General features: G+C 40.8%; 1 protein-coding gene across 3 annotated transcripts in view; it reads left to right on the top strand.

The window, feature by feature from the left end:
- LOC127365104 (myosin light chain kinase, smooth muscle) overlaps window positions 1-17500 on the top strand; it is a 55975-nt gene that overhangs the window by 22204 nt on the left and 16271 nt on the right. For all 3 annotated transcript variants that reach the window (XM_051402832.1, XM_051402831.1, XM_051402833.1), the window contains 7 exons: window positions 990-1187; window positions 1319-1526; window positions 1604-1648; window positions 4546-4647; window positions 5831-6720; window positions 10455-10571; window positions 14046-14105. In XM_051402832.1, coding sequence (XP_051258792.1) covers window positions 990-1187; window positions 1319-1526; window positions 1604-1648; window positions 4546-4647; window positions 5831-6720; window positions 10455-10571; window positions 14046-14105 — 1620 coding nt within the window. The remainder of the gene's footprint in view (window positions 1-989; window positions 1188-1318; window positions 1527-1603; window positions 1649-4545; window positions 4648-5830; window positions 6721-10454; window positions 10572-14045; window positions 14106-17500) is intronic.

The raw sequence follows: 17500 nt of genomic DNA, 5'->3' as shown, positions 1-17500 counted from the left end.
TGTGTGTGTATCTGTGTCTTGTGTGTGTGTGTGTGTGTGTGTGTGTGTGTGTGTATCTGTGTGTGCGCTGTGGTATTTCCTGTCAGATCTCTGGGGAGATGGTGGAGATGAGGACAGATTAACTGTGTGTGTTCAGTCCTGTTCTGGTTGTCACTGGCTGTGAGTTATGAGTTGACTATCAGGTGGTATAGAGTGAACTATAAAGTCTCCATATAATGAACCATGAGTGTGTGTGTGTGTGTGTGTTTGTGTGTTTGTGTGTCTGTGTGTGTGTGTGTGTGTGTGTGCGTCTGTGTGTGTGTGTCTGTGTGTGTGTGTGTGTGTGTGTGTGTGTCTGTGTGTGTGTGTGTGTGTGTGTGTGTGTGTGCGTGTGTGTGTGTCTGTGTGTGTGTGTGTGTGTGTGTGTCTGTGTGTGTGTGTCTGTGTGTGTGTGTGTGTGTGTGTGTGTGTGTGCGTGCGTGCGTGCGTGTGTGTGTGTGTGTGTGTGTTACATAATGATTTTCCACAGAGGGTTTTCTCCATATAAGCTGTGTGACGATCGGCTCTGCTGCTCTCTAATATCTCAACGTTATCCTCAAATTAACTTTCTTGCTGTTTGGGAAACTTTATTTAAAACAGAATTTATTTGGACTTTATTCAGTGAGGTGATGATACTGTCAATATCAGTCATAATTGATCCTTCCTTAGCCCCGCCCCCTTTTACTATGTGCTCCAATCACAGTTGAGCAAGCCTCGGTCAACTTCCTCCTTTCCTGTACTTAGATATGCTATATGTTAGGCTAATGTATGTTGGAATGACAGCCACATTGTAAAGATGGTTAAAAGATATCTGGAGCAAATAGCAAAAAGGGGGGCGGGGCTTAGGAAGGACCAATCACTGCCGCAGCGGCCTCCTGTTGCTAGGAACAACATACTAACATGCTAACACCAACAGTATTTAAGAACCAATAAGACGACATTCTCAGGAACGTCGTCACTGTGTGTTCCAGGTCACCCTCCTCCAGAGGTGGTCTGGCTCCATGACGGGCAGGAGGTGACGGAGTCGGAGGACTTCCACCTCCTGCAGGAGGAGAACCGCTGCACTCTGCTGATCCAGGAAGTCTTCCCCGAGGACACCGGGACCTACAGCTGCCAGGCCTGGAACCAGTACGGAGAGGACCACACCCAGTGCCAGCTCACTGTGGAGGGTAACACACACACACACACACACACACACACACACACACACACACACACACATCATTATTATTATTAATAATAATGATGATGATGATGATGATGATGATGATATTTGGTCGTCTCTGTGGTTCTGTGGCAGAGCCCCAGGACGGGGTCCAGCCCTGGTTCATCACCAAACCCAAGCCTGTGAGCGGCGTCGTGGGTCAGCACGTCCTCCTGTCCTGTGCCATCGCCGGGGACCCGTTCCCACAGTACACCTGGACCAGAGCCGACCTGAGCCGGACCCTGAGCTCTGGAGGAGACTACGAGCTGCTGCAGAAGGAGGACGTGGTCTCGCTGCTCATCAGGTCAGACTGTTATATAAGAGACATTTATAAACCTTCAGATGCAGAAACTAAACCCTCTTCTTCCTCTTCTTCATCAGGAGAGTGAAAAAGCATCACGCTGGAGATTATCTGATCACGCTGAGGTGAGACAGCGACTCACACTGTTCATATTCGTATGTGTACGGTTCCTTTATTATCTCCAATACGAGATCAATGTCTTTAAAGTCCCCATCAATCAATACTGAAGAGTTTTTATGTGTCTCCTCCAGTTTCTGTCCAACAGGAAGTTCTGTTTCAGGTATTCTTAATGGAGCTTTAGAGTTTCCTGATAATCAATAAAAGTAGTTGATGACTACGACTGATGTAGATTAGTTGGTGCTTTCCTCCACAATGCTAACATTAGCTTTCAGATGTAACTAATGACTGATACTGAAACTGGTGTTTCTCTCTGTAATAAGTCAGCTAACATTCTGCTCCATAACAAAACCCTATGTAGTGAGCTAGCTAATTATATCTGAAAGCTAGCTAACCGAGCTGACTCAACCCCGGGATGCCAGGAGCCAAACCCGACAAGAAAACCACTTCCTGTCTCAGAGACTGTGTTCGGTCCTGGCTGTGTTCACTGGAAAGTCGACGCTGATGCTAGCTCACAGCGCTAGCTACTATTGGCTGTAAACACCAATCAATATCGACATCGTTTTTACAGGAAACATGAGGAAGAAAACAACTCTTCCTGTTTCATTGGGGCTTTAAAGAACTGCTGCATCAGACCAAACATCACTATAAAAACACATGAAATAAGAACAAACACAACCTGACATAGAACAAACAGTGTACTGAAGGTAAATAAGTCTCACTGATAAAAGCAGAAAGAAGCAGATGTAAAATAATCTCAGTGATTCTGCAGATGAAGTGAGGATTAAAACCCTCCCCCTCCCTTAATCTGTCCATCCTCTTTACATTCTGCACGCCGTCATTTTTATCCCAATGTTTCTACTTCTTCATTTCATTTATTATTATGTTAATTATTATTTATGAGGAGACATAAAGGTTCAGATGCTCCGGTGCTGGTGGAAAGTCTATTAATCATTTGTATGGTTCTTCTAAAGAAAGCCTTAAAAGGGTCAGTAGGTAGATATTAACATTCCTGATGTACATCAACACATGTTTCTGTTTGTGTTACACTTTACATACAGTGAATCACATCCAACCACAGCACAAAGACATGGACACTATCAGAGCTTCAGAGGTCTAACAGTGATGATACATTTACTTTTATTCAAATAATGACACCAAAAACAAAATAAATGTAATAAAACGTTAATATTCTGGCAGCTGAGCGTAAAAAGAATACTGCCTAGTAAAAATACAGTAATAGTCTATAATTAAAATACAGTTTTTAGCTTTAATTTTATATACAATCTTTCTATAAAAGATATTTAAAAACATTGAAATGAGCTATAAATGCTTATACACTGATAAAAAACATTTATTCATTGTTTCTTTTTAATTATACAAGATATCTGTACTATACTTATTATACTTATAACAGAAACTGAAAAGGACCCAGGACAGTTCCCTGGGGGATTCCTGTTCTGTATAAAGCAGACTTGATTATTAGCAGGTCCTGAAATCGGTCAGTACTAACCAGTACTCAGTAAGGGCACTGATATTTGTCCATATGAGTACCCTTACTTATGGAAGCCCATTTCTTAAAAACAATTCTATGATGATAAACTTAATTAAAATAATGACTTAATATCTCAGTCATTATATATTATTACATATTATGTATTATTTTTCATCACATTGCCAGAAACTAGCTTCCTTAAGTAAGGGTACTCATATGGACAAAAATCAGTGCCTGAACTGTTTACTGAAGTGAAACAGGAATCCCACAGGGAACTGTCCTGGGTCCTTTTCGGTTTCTATTTTAATGGCGTTCCAGAAATATGTTGAGACTTCAGACACTGCTGCAGAACATCGCAAAATAATAATAAAACGTAATTATTTTGAGTTTCTGAATATAATAACTTACAGAATAATTATTTTGGGCTTCCATACTTACTTCTTATTGAGTACCACCACCGTACGCACCACTGAGGGCAGCAGGGTCTGGACATCAGTCTATTACAGAGTTACACAATAAAAGTCATGAAATAATTAAAAACAACTGCTTTGATGCTGTGATGCCCCCAAACTTTCCATTGCAAGTTCAGTTTTTGGACTTTGGTACTTTTAAAACCCAGCAGCAATGCTAATGAGGTTATCCACACGCAGCTAGCTTAACGCTAATAAAACAGCACCAAAAATGTCCTTGTTAAAACACTTCCAAAAGAATTAGGGTTATGTTGTGGTGAATGAGGGTACTGGCACCATTTTTGGTCCAATGCAGGCAGTGGTTATTAGTTATTAATCACAACACTTTAAATATGAAACAAACATTGACTTTGTAAGAAACTGAGTGTTGAAGTTTAGAATATTTTTATTAGAGAGAGAACCAGCATATCCAGGTCAGCACAGGGAAACATACGAGAGTACGAGGGCACTAGGTCGGGTACCAGGCGGATGTCACAGAGTTTTTATATGTATTTGGTAGGGTACTGGGAGGGGCACTACATATTATTCTAGGGTACAGGAAAACTATATGGATACTAATGTTTTTGTACAAAGAAATAAGAATAATAAACATTATGTATCAGTTTCTGTAGTAGGGTTTATTTGGGATAGGGTACTAACTAGGGTACTAACTAGGGTACTAACTAGGGTACTAATTAGGGTACTAACTAGGGTACTATGTGTACTAGAGAAGGTCATAATTTATAGGAACATATCAGAATATTTTACTTGTTGCTTCAGGTACTGTAGAGGGTAGTGACAGTATAAGTTGGGGTTCTCCGGGTATTTAGGGTTCTCTACCACACAGATTACTGCAGCAGTAGTTATCAGTAGTCTCTTGAGGTCCTATAAGAAGGGAAGTCGTCATTAACTGTCTGATGTTGTGCTGTTAAGCAAGGCACTGAACCTGTCTGTGTGTCAGGAACAATGTGGGGGAGTGCAGCGCTTTGGCCTGTCTGTCTGTCACTGACGGAGAGACAGACAGGACGAGAGGACGAGGAGGACGAGCAGGAGAGGACGACAGGTGAGAGGAACTTTAGCTGTTAGCATCGATGCTGTCTGTCAGTGTATCAATAACTTCCTGTTCCTCAGAGGATCAATCACACTGAATGCTGCTGTTAGCGTCCTTTGTGATCTGTCTCATTAGATCAATAATGGCTGATCAATAACATTTATTAAATCCTGACACTCTTTATGCTAATGTTAGTTCATTAATGCTAATGTTGCTCTTTAAGACGCCACTGTTAGCTGTGTGTTGTGGAGCTAGCTCTGTGTTAGCGCTCTCGGCTCAGGGTGCAGCGAGGGGGGTTCAGTTGGGGGTAATTATGAGGACGACAGTGAAAATATCCTCCAGTGTTTGTAAACAGGAAAACGTGAATTCAAAGATTATCATCATTCAAACATCCTCTCATCCGCCTCCATACTGAGCTTCATCTCATTCATCCACTCATCCATCCATATATCTGTCTGTCTGTCTGCCTGCCTGTCTGTCTGCCTGTCTGTCTGTCCTATATCCAGAGATTCCCTAAAGCTTCTTAATCCGTCCATATCAACCAAACCAATCAGAGCCAGTATTTCCTCTCTCTCTCCCAGCTGGATGCACTGTTTACAGAGTGTGTGTGTGTGTGTGTGTGTGTGTGTGTGTGTGTGTGTGTGTGTGAGTGTGTGTGTGTGTGTGTGTGTGTGTGTGAGTGTGTGTGTGTGTGTGAGTGTGAGGAAGAGGGTGGATGTGACAGAAGTGATGAAGAGTTTTGTCTCAAAAGTTTTCGGTTTAAAGAAAACCTCAGTGAGTTTGAAAACGAGAACTGGAGCTGGACTCATACAGGAACTGGGAGGACTGGGAGTGTGTGTGTGTGTGTGTCTGTATGTGTGTGTGTGTGTGTGTGTGTGTGTCTCTGTGTGTGTGTGTGTGTGTGTGTGTGTGTGTGTGTGTCTCTGTGTGTGTGTGTGTGTGTGTGTGTGTCCAGTTTCACTTGTGTTTACATCTGTGTGTGTGTTCAGGCCGTTCTGGGTGTATGTCCATATAAGGGCAGTCGAGTCACTTGTGATGTAACGTGGACATTTTGAGTCGAGGTCCTCTTCCTCGCCTCCTCTCCCCCTCCTCCTCCTCCTGTAGGGGGCGGAGCCTCCTGTTCCGAGGGGCTTTAACCAGCTCTGTTTACTCTCTCTCTCTTTCACTCCATCTGTGTCTGTGCTCGTTCGTCCAGCCCTGCAGCAGGAGGAAGAGGAGGAGGAGGAGGAGGAGGAGGAGGAGCAGCTAGTGGGACCGCGGCGCTGAGAGGAGGTGCCAGAGGAGGAGGAGGAGGAGGAGGAGGCGTGGAGCAGAGGAGCAGCGGCAGTGTTGGTGTCAGTCGGCAGTGGCAGGAGGCCAACCAGGAGCAGAAGGAGAACCTGCACCTGCAGAAGGAGGAGAAGAAGGAGGTTGACCAGGACTCTCTCGCCGCCACCGCCGCTCCCCGAGGCCACCTCAAACGCTGTGTGGACACCAGGGAGCGTGGCGAAGAGGAGCTGCGACAGAGGGAGGCGCAGCAGCTCGACTTCCGTTCCCTTCTGGGACGCCGAGCTTTTAACGCCAAAAACAACCAGGAAGAGGAGCCGAGGGAGGCCACCGCCACCGCCGAGCACCGCCAACGCCACCAGATGGATTTTAAGTCCAACCTCAAAGGCGTCAAAGCCAAGACGGAGGATGACCGCAAGGGCAACTCCCCACAGCAGGTCGACTTCCGTGCCGTGTTGGGGAAGAAGGGTGCTGCTGCCAACAAACCCGCAGAGACACCCGGAAAGAACGCCGCAGACTTCCGCACTGTCCTCGCCAACAAGAAGACAGCGACGAGCCCCGAGAAGAACGGGGACAACGGGAAGGCGGCGGTGAACAACTGCGTGGATGGAGGGATTAACGAGAAGAAGAGCAGCGGCGGAGGAGGAGGGACGGCGCCGGAGTTTGTGGAGAAGCTGAGTGATGTGACGGTGCTGGACGGGCAGCGGCTTCGGCTGCAGTGCCGCCTCGCTGGCGCCGACCCCAAGGGCGCCACCGTCACCTGGACGCTGGACGGGAAGACCATCAAACCGTCCAAGTTCATCATCCTTGCCAACGAAGGTCAGAGGTCACACACAGATAAACACCTGCTCTGTAAGCGTTAACGGGAGTTAAAATAAAGTTTTGTGAGTTAGTGAGTATGGAGGAAGAGGAGGAGGTGAAGCAACTGTTGATGGATTCAGACTCTATTAATAGAAAGCAGATCTGAAACAATAGAAAGAGAGAGAGACAGGATGTGATGTTGGTATTTCATATCGCTTTACATAGGACACACACTAACACACACACACAATGACACACTCTGACACACACTGACACACACACACACACACACACACACACAACCACACTGACACACACACACACACACACACACACACACATACTGACACACACTGACACACACACTGACACACACACACACACACTGACACACACACACACACGTTTGTTTTATCACACTTGTGAGGTCCCAGACTTGTTACTGCTGTCGTTTAAGGGGACGCTCATAATAAAATGTTATTTTTACAAATTTGTCCAGATAAAAATATGTTTTCTATTTATGACTTATAATCAGTATAAGAAAACAGGTGTTAAATGGTTAATAAACACACAGGAAGGAGTGTTTATTGAAGTTTAGCATAACTTCTCCCATAAATACATAGTTTATATTACTACAGCTGTGTTGATAAAATCAGTTACACCAACAAGGAAATTAATTTGTTTCAGCAGCTCAAAATACAAAACAATAGAAATAAGAATAGAAAAATACAGATACACATTTTATATACACATATGTTGTGTAACATTATACTAAATATATATATATATATATATATAATAATTATATATACAACATGAGGATGGATGCCAGAGAATAACAATTTATCGACAATGAGAATAATCTTTATCGGGGAGATTTTAACCAGTTTACTCTAAAAAAATGTTTAATATCTATTTTGGAGAATCTGAAACTGAAACTATTCTTCTGATCAATTAATCAATTAATCGTTTCCTGGTTGGTCCTCAGCCTGCGGAAACAGCTGTATGATGGCGCCTGTGGTGATGTCACTGTGATGTCATCAGACAACAAACAGTGTGCGTTACAAACTGGAGGGTCGGACTGTTTATCTAATGAAAGACACTGCCTCAGTGCATTGTGGGAAATGTAATAATAATAATAATACATTTTATTTGTTGGTGCCTTTCACAACACCCAAGGTCACCTTACAGGTAAAAAACAACAACTGCAGAAATAGGCATAAAATACACAGCACAGTAAATACATATAGAATACATATACAATTACAAAGAAAATACAGTGTGGCTAAATAAATGAATGCAGAGAGTAAAACAGTTGGGGGCCAGAGTATTTATAGCAAGTAAGACTTTTTAAAAAGGTGTGTTTTGAGTTGAGACTTGAAAGTGTCAATGGAGTCCAGAAAGCGGATGTGTAGTGGAAGTGAGTTCCAGAGTCTAGGTGCAGAGCAGCTAAAAGCCCGAGCACCCATTGAGGTAAGTGAGAAGGAAGGGGTGGAAAGCAGGGCGGTAGAAGAGGAACGGAGTGAACGGGATGGGATATATGGCTGTAGCATACTGGAGAGATATGGGGGGGCCTGGTTATGGAGAGCTTTGCATGTTAACAGTAGGAGTTTGTATTGTATCCGTTGTTGGACAGGGAGCCAGTGGAGGTGAATGAGCACTGGTGTGATGTGATCCGAGGACTTGCTACGTGTTATGATTCTGGCAGCGGTGTTCTGGATGGTTTGTAGACGGTGGATGAGCTTTTGTGGTAGACCAATGAGGAGGGAGTTACAATAGTCCAGGCGAGAAGTGACCAGGGCATTTATGAGGACTTCAGTGGAGTGCTGGGTGAGGGAGGGCCGAAGTCTGGAGATGTTGCGGAGATGGAAAAAGGATGTACTTGAGATGTTGTTGATGTGGGATGTGAGTGAGAGAGTACTGTCCAAGATGACGCCAAGACTTTTAACTTCAAGTAGTCAGGATATCTCAGAAAAACAAGAAAAGTATAGAAAACAACAGTTCACTTCAGCTGATTCAGCTCTTCACACAGCTCCAGGCTTCATTCATTCATTCATTCATTGTGTTTTTAGTGTTGAAATAAGTTCTGTGATTTTCACTTTTTGTTTATATTTACATAAAATCCGTCAATAAATTCCTCACCTGTGAGTGTTGAACCTTTGGTTGCTAATGAGCGTCTAAATGAGACAACAAAGATTGTCATTGTCATTAAAACAGGGAGACTCACTAAAGGAGCTAAACTAAACACAGCTAAGCTAAAAGAAGCTAAAGCAAAATAAAAATATTCAAAAAAATGAATCAGTGAAGATTATGAATAAAACATAAATGTTTGTTCAGGATTCTTTCCTGTAATAATCCAGTGGAATAATCTCATTGGCTGTTTGTGGAAGGAAGTTCAGGGTTGGACTACAGAATGACATCAGAACTCCATACAGTACCTTTAAACCATCAAAACAAGTTCATTTATTATTCACTTTTCTAACTGCAGACCTGTGGACGTCACTTCCTTCATGCTGTCAGATAAAATATTGATTGTTTGTTTATCTGTTATAAAACAGCCAGAATGTCCTCACAAAGATAGAAGCACCCACTGATGTCCTGCAGTGTGATACGGCAACAAATCGCTGCTAAATCTGAATGTGTGTGTGAGATAATGAACAAATGAGGATTCCCTGTGTGTGTGTGTGTGTGTGTGTGTGTGTGTGTAATCCCTCCTGTTATTTCAGTCTGGAGGACAGCCCCTGATCCAACTGTGTGTTTGTGTGTGTGTGTGTGTGTGTGTGTGTGTGTGTGTGTGTGTGTGTGGGTGGGTGGGTGGGTGTGTGTGTGTTTATTGAGCACAGTGAGGACTGATGTTAAAGGTCAGAGGTCACACAGACAGACAGCTGGAGTCAGTCTGTGTCTGAGGATGTCGGGTTTTAACGTTTTATTTCCTGCAGAAAGTAACTAAGTACAGCTAGTCATCCTATATTTCTGTATGCAGTGAAATGTGATTGAAAACGGGAAGAAATTATTGATCCAGTTTACAAACTCATCAGGAACTGATCAGATACCATCAATGATCTTTAAATCGGTTCAGAGCTCGTTAATATGTCGACCAGTACGCTGATCAGACTGCTGACAGAGAAACAACAAACAGATCAATAAACAGTAAATAATCAATAAACACAGCTGAAACCTTCAGTAACTGTTTAATGACAAAAACAATACTTTTAAAAAGTCTTTTTAAAATTGATGTAATGGATATTTTTGAGTGTTTAATAATTTTTTTTAATAGTTTAAGTTATTTTTTAACACTATTTCTAACTTCACTGCCCAAAAAATGTCAAAATATTTGTGGATGTATTCACATTTTCTATTGATTTTAAGTTACCTTTTCATTTAGTAAGATATGCTTCTCTTGCAGCTGGATCAGATTTCCTTGATAGTGGATCTAAGATGACTCAATAACATCTTAACTTAACATTAATGAACATTTTAATAATTTAGATAATAAGTTAATAAGTTTTAAATAACATTATTTCATATACAGACATTTTCTGCACTAATTTCAAATGAAACAGGTTCTATTTGGACTGTTAGTCATACATTTACATTTTAAATAAAATAAGATTTTATGATAAAAAAAGGTTTTACCACCTGATATAGAAAGTTTACCGGCTGATCAATGAATCTCCAGATTGATTAATTGATGAACATTGTTAACCAGAACCTTTCCTGTGAGTGCTGACTGTCTCTGTGTTGTGTTTCAGGCGGGCTGTGCTCTCTGACCATCGGTAAAGCTCTGCCAGAGGATGAAGGACAGTATAAGTGCAGAGCCGAGAACTCAGCAGGGAAAGCTGAATGTTCCTGTATGGTTCTCGTTGACGGTAAGAAACGTTCTTCATAAACGTTAAAGCTCCAGTGTGGAACATTAATATAATATCCATAGGTATGTTTACATTAGCGTTTAATCACCTGAAAATAAGAATTGTTGTGTTTTCGATACCTCAGATTGAGATGTGTTCTTCTGGTGGAGTTAGCCATGTTTCTACAGTTCGATGTTACTAAATACTCACCGGTCCTTTAAAGTATCTAAAATTGTAAATAAAACTAATTTATTTCTGAAGAAAGTCACAAGCCTTGTTATTACTGTATGTGGAGCTTCTGTATTAATATAGAAACTCCATCTAAACTTATTAATAATATTATATTTTAAAAGTTTTCTGCTGTTGTACCTTTTCCTCCCCCCCTACAAGTAATTTCCCCACGGGGATTATTAAAGTATTTCTGATTCTGATTCTGATTCTGATTGACTTCAACCTTTCAGTTTCACTTTCAGTCAGATGTTATTTGTTGAATTTCCTGCAGTGTGCAGAAAAGACATTTTCTTTCTTTAGACAATAAACAATCTGATCTGACCCTCTCTCATTATGAGAGAAAGTAACTAAACTAATTATTTAGGTAAATAATTAAATATCCATCTTCTTAGTTTTTGTTTGTCTCAGCGACTTCAGTCAAAACTATTATTATTATATTATTTATTCAATTGTTGCCAAACTTATATAAACATTCACAACCCCAAATATTTAATAGATTTCCTGTCAAATTAAGACAAACAAGCAGTGAACTGTAACTCCCTCACAAAACTCCCTTTAGAAACATGAGGCACTTTAAGAGTTTGTGTGAACATTAGATATTAGTAGTAAAACTTTATTCCTAATCATAATGATTTTGTCTTTAATTGAGCTTTTTCTAGAAAAACTCATCTTCATAATTCTTTATGTTTATATTTGCAAACCAAACAAAAGAATCATCTAGGAACGGCACTGATGAACCTTTTTTATTGTTAATGTTTACAACTGAGGTCATAAAGCAAGAAACATACAAAACTCCCTTTAAAAATGTCGCACTTTAAGAGGTTTTACTGTGAATTAATTATCCGATATTTAATGTGAAACCACATTTTAACACATTCTTAGTTGTTCTCAGCTTTTCTTTAATTCAGTTTATAATCTGGACATCAAGTGTTCATTTATTTCTATAAATATTCATCTTTAGCCTTAGCCAGTTATCAAACTGAATACCTGCGTTTGTACGAAACTATAAACTACATCAGAACTTCTTGGAAGAAATAAAAAAACTTTTCAAAACTGTTCATTTCTGCAGAGAAAAAGAAACAAAGATCCCTCCTCCTCCTCCTCCTCCTCATTTCCCAGGATTCCTCAGCAGTTTCCTGTAATTAGAGTAAATCAACACAAACGTTTATCTCATAGTTGATTCCTGGAAACATTCCTGAATGGACAATTCAGCTTCTGGAAACTTTATTAACAGTTTTGATATTTCACTGTTGATCAGAGCAGCAGACTGAGAGGATCAATAAACACATTTTTATATTTTAATTCACGAGATTTGATCAGAAAGCTCAAAGTTTATTAAAATCTGTTAAATGAGCAGAAAAGTGAATGGAGTTTGGTTTATGTTGGTTTATTCAGTTTATTGTCTGATTGCTGTTTGCTGATCAATATATTTGTATTTACAGATAATTTACAATAAAACTGATCAATCGAACTCTTTACAGCCGTCGATATCTAAAAAAACCTCCTAGATTGATCCAGATTGTGTGATCAGTTCATTCGTATTAAATTAAAAAGATTAATCTATCGTGTTTATGTTAGTTAAATAATTGGTTTGTGTTTGTTCAGTCAGATGACAGATGTCAGAAGACTTTGGTTGTTTGTTTAAACTCAAAAATGAACTTAATTAAATCATATAAAATATTTCATGTGATTAGTTTATTTCTTTAAGGATTAAAACATTCAACTTAATTTGCTTGAATCTTCACAACTGTAAAATTAGTTAAATCAACTCTATAAAATTAAGTTGACAACAGAAAGTAGTTTAATCACTTCGAAAATAGAGGATTTAATTAAGTTTATTCAATTAGTTTTGGGCTATCATTTCTACATTTGTCAGAAAAGTACCCTGTAAGGTTGTTAAGGTGATAACTGCTGACCTTTGTCTTGTTTTAAAGGTACAGAATCATAGCTGACAGAAAGGGAAACATAACTGAACAAATCTGAGTGATTTTATTCATTAAATCAAGTATCTAATTGTCAGTGTAGCAGAGTGAAATTTCTCCCATTTTTATTTACCGTAAAACTTCCAATAAAAGGGTCCCAGATAGACAGCTTCCTTTAAAAGCCTGGTGTGGCTCCATGGTTTGACAAATATACACAGGTCTCCAATAGAGGCCTGGTCTGGTTTTTACAGAAATTATCTGGATGTATAAAACCTCTTAAAACCAATCGGATCAGTTAGATTCTCCACAGTTCAATCCTTCATTTTACTGAAACTGTGAACATTAAAGTTTAACGTTCATTCATTCAGACTCAGCGGCTCACTGTAAGAGAGCCCAGATCATAAAGTCCGTACGGTCCGTTCCTCCGTTATTTATATTCCTTTAGTCCGTCAGGGTCCACCTATCAGAACAAAGTGTTTCATTAAATTAAAAGTTGTGAATATTATCATGTGCAGTCTTTTGCTCGCTGTCTGTTTACTGTCTGTACGCCGGCTGCCGTAAATCTTCAGCTGCAATAAAACCACGTTCATGTTCAGCGTCATGGCGGTGGCACCGAGAAAAAAATATTACCTTAAATTTAACGCAAGTTACCTGTTAGTCGTAACTGAACAGCAGTTAGAGAGTATTTCCATCTGTGCTGAGTTTGTGCTGAAGGCCTGTTCCCAATAAAGGCCTGTCCCTAATAAAGGCTGGGGGGTTCAGTGATTGAAGCAGATAAACGCCCGGGTGTTTACGGTATTTAAGTATTATCTCTGTTTTATTGTCGACCTATTTGGGAACTTGTTGTTCTGTATTTATTAAACTTTATGATGACACCCTCCCTTATGGAGCCCCTGCAGAGTTGGGTAGTACAACCTGTTTGGTCCCCTGCAGTCTGCTGTGGGAAGTGCAGCTGTTTAACACTTGATTTACAGCATTCACTTATTATGGACAAATCAGTTTTAGCTGATCAATACAAGCTAAAGGTATAAATGTTGGTACAGGTTCTGCACCTTCACTTGTTACTGTGTGGAACAGACGATCAGCTTTAAAACTATTGCAAGGAAACTTTTAGTGAACTTTCTGTCTTCCATAAAATCTGATATGATGTCTGGAGCCTTTATCTTCAGTTTGTCCTTTTATAATTATATTTAAAGGTTATATTCTGTTTTGTTTTCTGATTTGTTGATACGAACACTTCAGTTCTTAATCTTAAACTGCTGTCATTTTAATTAAACTGTTAATTCTGTCTCTCTCTCTCTCTGTCTGTCTCTCTATCTGTCTGTCTCTCGCCCTCCTGCAGACCCGGCAGAAAACTCTCCAGCGGACAAGAAGTCCAAGAAGGCGACTCCGACCTCAGAGAGTGAGTTTCCAAAATATGCAGCAGCCTCGTTCCTTTTGTCCCAATATGGAGCTGCAGGCTGGGATCACTGGTTCCCACACACACACACACACACACACACACACACACACACACACACACTGCTTTCTATTTTAAAGTGTGTGTGTATCATTGAAACTATCACTGTCAGATTATCAGAGCAGCTCTCTGCTGAACATTAGGACCACATTTCCCATCAGCCCTCAGTGAGTGAGACAGGAACTGATTGTGATCTCAGTTCCAGGAGGATCATACAGATTAATGAAGTATTTAATATTCAATTAAAAGAACTTTATTGACATGAACAAACACACATTATCCAGAAAATGTTAAAGAAAACCTGAACCACCTTCTTCCATTGCTCCGGGTTCTGATGCTCACACTGTAGGTGGACAGTGGACGGGAGTCAGTATGGACTCCCTGACAAAGTGAACCGGGGAACGGGTTTGTGGTTTATTGATGCAGGTGGGGGGGGTGGGCTGGCCCGTGGGGTCCGATGCAACAGACGAGCTACTGTAGCTCAGACTGCTGAAACAGTTAATGCTGGTTCTGATAGAAAGGGGTCAGAACACACAGTGCAGAGCAGTCTGCTGGTCTGGGACCAGTCAGGGAGTCCAGTGCTCACAGTGTTACTGCTGATCAATATATCAGTCTACATACTGTTAGTGCTGATTGCTGGATGACTTAATATAGTAATCAATATCATATATTGGTATTACTTTATGATGTCATCTGTTCTGGTCTGTCTCACTCAGTCTGACCCTAAAATAATCAGTTGTTTCTGTAATTTATTGTCAATAAACGGATCAATATGATGCTGAAAAAACGACATCATGATGCTGATTTGTAGAAAGTCTGAATTTAGACTCTGACGAGCTTACAGCTGTTAAAACGCTTGTTTTCTGAATGGAGTTTGGTTGATCAGGAAGGATTTCCTCTCTGCGTCCTAAAGTCAAACAGACAGACAGACAGACAGACAGACAGACAGACAGACTTTCAGATATCTGCTTTAGTTTACTTCCTGGTTTTTCTGCTTCATCATTAATGAATGAATGCTCATCACAAATGTTGGATTCTGATTCAATGTATCGCACCAACAACCCTCCAGATATCAGTGCTGATAACTGTGATCAATACAGAGTTCACTGGTCTGGTTGCATTTAAAAGTTTATTAAAGTTAGTTTTTATTAACTACTAACATGTGTCGTCATATCTTTAGCTAATTATATTCTATTATTATATCAGTTTGTTGGGTTACCTGGATGGTTGAAGATGGATTTGTTCTCTTTTGATGAAGCTAGGCTAGCAGTTTCTACCTGCTTCCAGTCTTTGTGCTAAGCTATGCTAAACTTGCCCAGAATATGCAGCTGGTGTATTTGTGACGAAAGCTGAGACCCTCTCGCGTCAGTCTGATTTGTGTGGTTGGAAGGCGCTCTCTGTGGGATCTGAAGACGTGCCGATCACACAGCCAAACATAAAGCCGTGTGCGGTGTCGCTACGTTATTCTGTGTCATTTCCTGCTGTGTTGTGATTGGCTCGTAGCAGCGGTCGCATTGTGAGAACGTTGCCTCGAACAGACCTGAGTTTGTCTGCAGCGACTGTTTAATGCTCTTCTGCTCTCAGTGGAAAATCTGCTCTTATCTTTATGATCCAACTGTAATCCTTCCTGTGTGTGTGTGTGTGTGCCTGTGTGTGTGTGACTGTGTGTGTGTGTGTGTGTGTGTGTGTGTGTGTGTGTGTGTGTGTGTGTGTGTGTGTGCATACCTCAGTGGTGGACTCACATGCACTCTGTGTCTAAGTTTCTGAAGCATGAAAGCTGAACCAGGAGTACTTTGGTGAACTGTATCAGTGGTTCCAACCTGTTCTGTCACTGACTATATTTTATATATATTTCGTATTGATCAGTATCAATAACAGCAGCTGATGAACTGAACAATGAACACAAACAGTGAATAAATCATTTTATTTAGTTTTCTTCACGGAAATGAACAAACACGGAGATATCGGCCTACTGTAGATATTTTTAAGTTTTCTTACACACTTTAAAATGAAGATGGCTTCGCGACCCCCAGTGAAGCTTTTGCGACCCCTAGAGGAGGTCCCGATCCACAGGTTGGGAACCAGTGAACTATATTAATGTCAGAAATAAAGAAACTCTTTATGTTATGTATTCATATATCAGCCTGTTTACAGTTATTATTTGTAAAATGTGGAGCATTCTGGGACGTAGCTATGCTAAAGTTAGCTGTCATCAACAAATATAAAGATGGACGCGATTCAAAAAGTCTTCAAAAGTGAAACCAAAACCTGTTTCAGCAGCATTTGATGCTAATTGTCCTCCCTGACTGTCTAATGTTCACAGAGAGACTGCAGAGGAGCGCTCACATAAATTAAAATGACTTCATCAGTTAACAGTTCTTAGCAAAATGCTTTTGTTGTCTTCTGATGGAGCTAGGCTAGCAGTTTCTACCTGCTTCCAGTCTTTGTGCTAAGCTACGCTAAACAGGCCCTGGTAAAACATTGTTGGGTTGTTATATATAATGTTATATACGGTAACTTTTTATCTATCATCTACTACCTATAACAAATTGTTCTCTGTGATAGCTGTTTGTTGCTACACTGGCTAGCATTTTCCCCCTGTTTCTAGTGTTTGTGCTAAGCTCAGCTAACGGTTTATAGCTACCATAAAACTGACCCGTCATAAACACCCAGCCAGACGCAGCCTGTTAGCTTTATGTGGCTACGCTGACATGAAACATCTGGAGAAAACTGCTCCTATAACAACAAACTACAGCCTGAAGCAAAAAAAAGAGAGAGACACAAATATAAAGTGGATCACAAATCTCAAACACAATAAAAAAGATCTGAAGCTTCAGTAAACTCTGGTCTGATCTATCTCACTGCGGTGGACAGACTCAGTGGAAGCAGCAGATGTGAGCTGACAGCAGAGAAATGAGTGGAGGGGGATGTTGGGGGATGTTGGGGGATGCTGGGGGGGGATGTTCAGAACTCCTCTCCTCTCCCACACTTCCATTTAAGGCCTGGTTTCCCTGAGTCTGCCTCCTCTCTCAGACTTTGTTTTACTTCACACCACAGATTAGAGTCTCCGGTGGAGCAGCTCCTTTTAAGAAGCTCCTCGTCCTCTTGCTCAGTGTCTCTGCCCACAGATACGTACAGAGGGAAATTAATGCTGTGTGAATTATCATTGTTCTGATTGAACGTACAAATATCCTGCTGTGGATCCGGCTGCAGGTTGCTGTTGTTGGATGTTAGTTGGTTGTTCTGGATTTAAGAGGCTGACACACATATTGATCTTTGACAGTTAAATAAACTGATAATATCGTCCAATATTTATGTTTCTGCACGAACCACTGGTT

The sequence above is a fragment of the Dicentrarchus labrax genome, unplaced genomic scaffold, assembly GCF_905237075.1.
Source record: "Dicentrarchus labrax unplaced genomic scaffold, dlabrax2021, whole genome shotgun sequence".
NCBI classification, from domain to species: Eukaryota; Metazoa; Chordata; class Actinopteri; family Moronidae; genus Dicentrarchus; species Dicentrarchus labrax.
This window is presented reverse-complemented; position numbering and strand designations above follow the sequence as displayed.